Here is a 1,561-nt window from a genome sequence, read left to right as displayed (position 1 = left end):
AACCTTACAAATGTAAGGAATGTGGTAGATCCTTTAACCAGCAGGCATACCTTAGTCGACATCACAGAATTCATACTGGAGAGAAGCCTTACAAATGTCAAGAATGTGGCAAGGCCTTTAATGAGCGCTCATACCTTGATCAACATCACAGAATTCATACTGGAGAAAAGCCTTACATATGTCAAGAATGTGACAAGGCCTTTTCACAGAAGTCATTGCTTAGTAAACATCACCGAATTCATACTGGAGAGAAACCTTACAAATGCAAGGAATGTGGCAAGGCCTTTACACAGCGCTCAGTCCTTACTCGACATCACAGAGTTCATACTGGAGAGAAACCTTACAAATGTCAAGAATGTGACAAGGCCTTTAAGTGTCACTCAACCCTTAGTAATCATCTCAGATTTCATACTGGAGAGGAACCTTACAAATGTAAAGAATGTGGCAAGGCCTTTAACCAGCGTTCAGACCTTACCCGACATCACAGAGTTCATACTGGAGAGAGACCTTACAAATGTCAAGTATGTGGCAAGGCCTTTAAGTGTCACTCAAACCTTAGTAATCATCTCAGAATTCATACTGGAGAGAGACCTTACAAATGTCAAGAATGTGGCAAGGCCTTTCACCAGAGCTCATCGCTTACTGTACATCACAGAAATCATACTGGAGTAAAACCTTACAAATGTAAGGAATGTGGCAAGGCCTTTTCATTGCACTCAAACCTTCTTAAGCATCACAGAACTCATACTGGAGAGAAACCTTACAAATGCGAAGAATGTGGCAAGGCCTTTTACCGGCGCTCACATCTTAGCAAACATCATAGAAGTCATACTGGGAAGAAAGTTTAAAAATGTAAAGACTAGGAGTAAGGACTGTAAAACCCTTACATCACAGGCCTTTCATCCAATGTAACTGGAGAATAACTATATACATCTAAAGAAGTCCACCCTCTCTCTCCCTGAAACTCACAACATCATAGTTACCATATGGGAGCAACATGGTAAAATGTGATGAATGTGGTGAAACCTTTAACTGGAATTCAGTCTATACTCCGTGTCCCAATATGCACACTAGGTTCAAACCCTAGAAACATGATTGTGGAAAGACCCTCATTTTAATATACACGTTTGCAAACACAAAGTGCTAAAGAAGGTAAATTGAATCATACAAATAATTAGAAAACTCTCTGATTGGACATCTAATGTCAATAAATGTCACAGATATCACGTAAAAGGAGTGTATCAGTCCCCCTATTCAGACAGTACTGGTTAGTCCAAGGAAAAAGATCAAGTTAAACACTTGGAAAATGCATATGCTGTTATGTTGGAAAGATTCAGTGGGGGGGTTTTTACAAGGGTACAGTTAGTTTTGATGTGCTTTTTGTTATATTGAGCCTTTTTGAGGTTTGTGACCAACAAATATTAATGTACTTTATTCTCAAATCACTTCTGGAGATTGACTTACACGTACTGGGTGCATGAATCCGTGAGCCTGATTTTTGCTCCGTCAATGGCATTCGATGCCCTGCTGCACTTGGGGGGACTAACGCATCACAGATTTT

General features: G+C 40.0%; 1 protein-coding gene across 1 annotated transcript; it reads left to right on the top strand.

Annotated features, from left to right (window-relative positions):
* Positions 1-5: 5 nt before the first annotated feature.
* LOC116863360 (zinc finger protein 93-like) lies at positions 6-1,233 on the top strand (the record flags this gene model as incomplete). Its single annotated transcript, XM_032850825.1, has 1 exon — positions 6-1,233. A coding segment is annotated over one exon (843 nt), but the record flags the coding sequence as incomplete, so codon positions are not given.
* Between the last annotated feature and the right edge of the window lie 328 nt (positions 1,234-1,561).

This window comes from Lontra canadensis, unplaced genomic scaffold (genome assembly GCF_010015895.1).
Source record: "Lontra canadensis isolate GAN:19392208 unplaced genomic scaffold, GSC_riverotter_1.0 scaffold971, whole genome shotgun sequence".
In the NCBI taxonomy this organism is placed as follows: domain Eukaryota; kingdom Metazoa; phylum Chordata; class Mammalia; order Carnivora; family Mustelidae; genus Lontra; species Lontra canadensis.
This window is presented reverse-complemented; position numbering and strand designations above follow the sequence as displayed.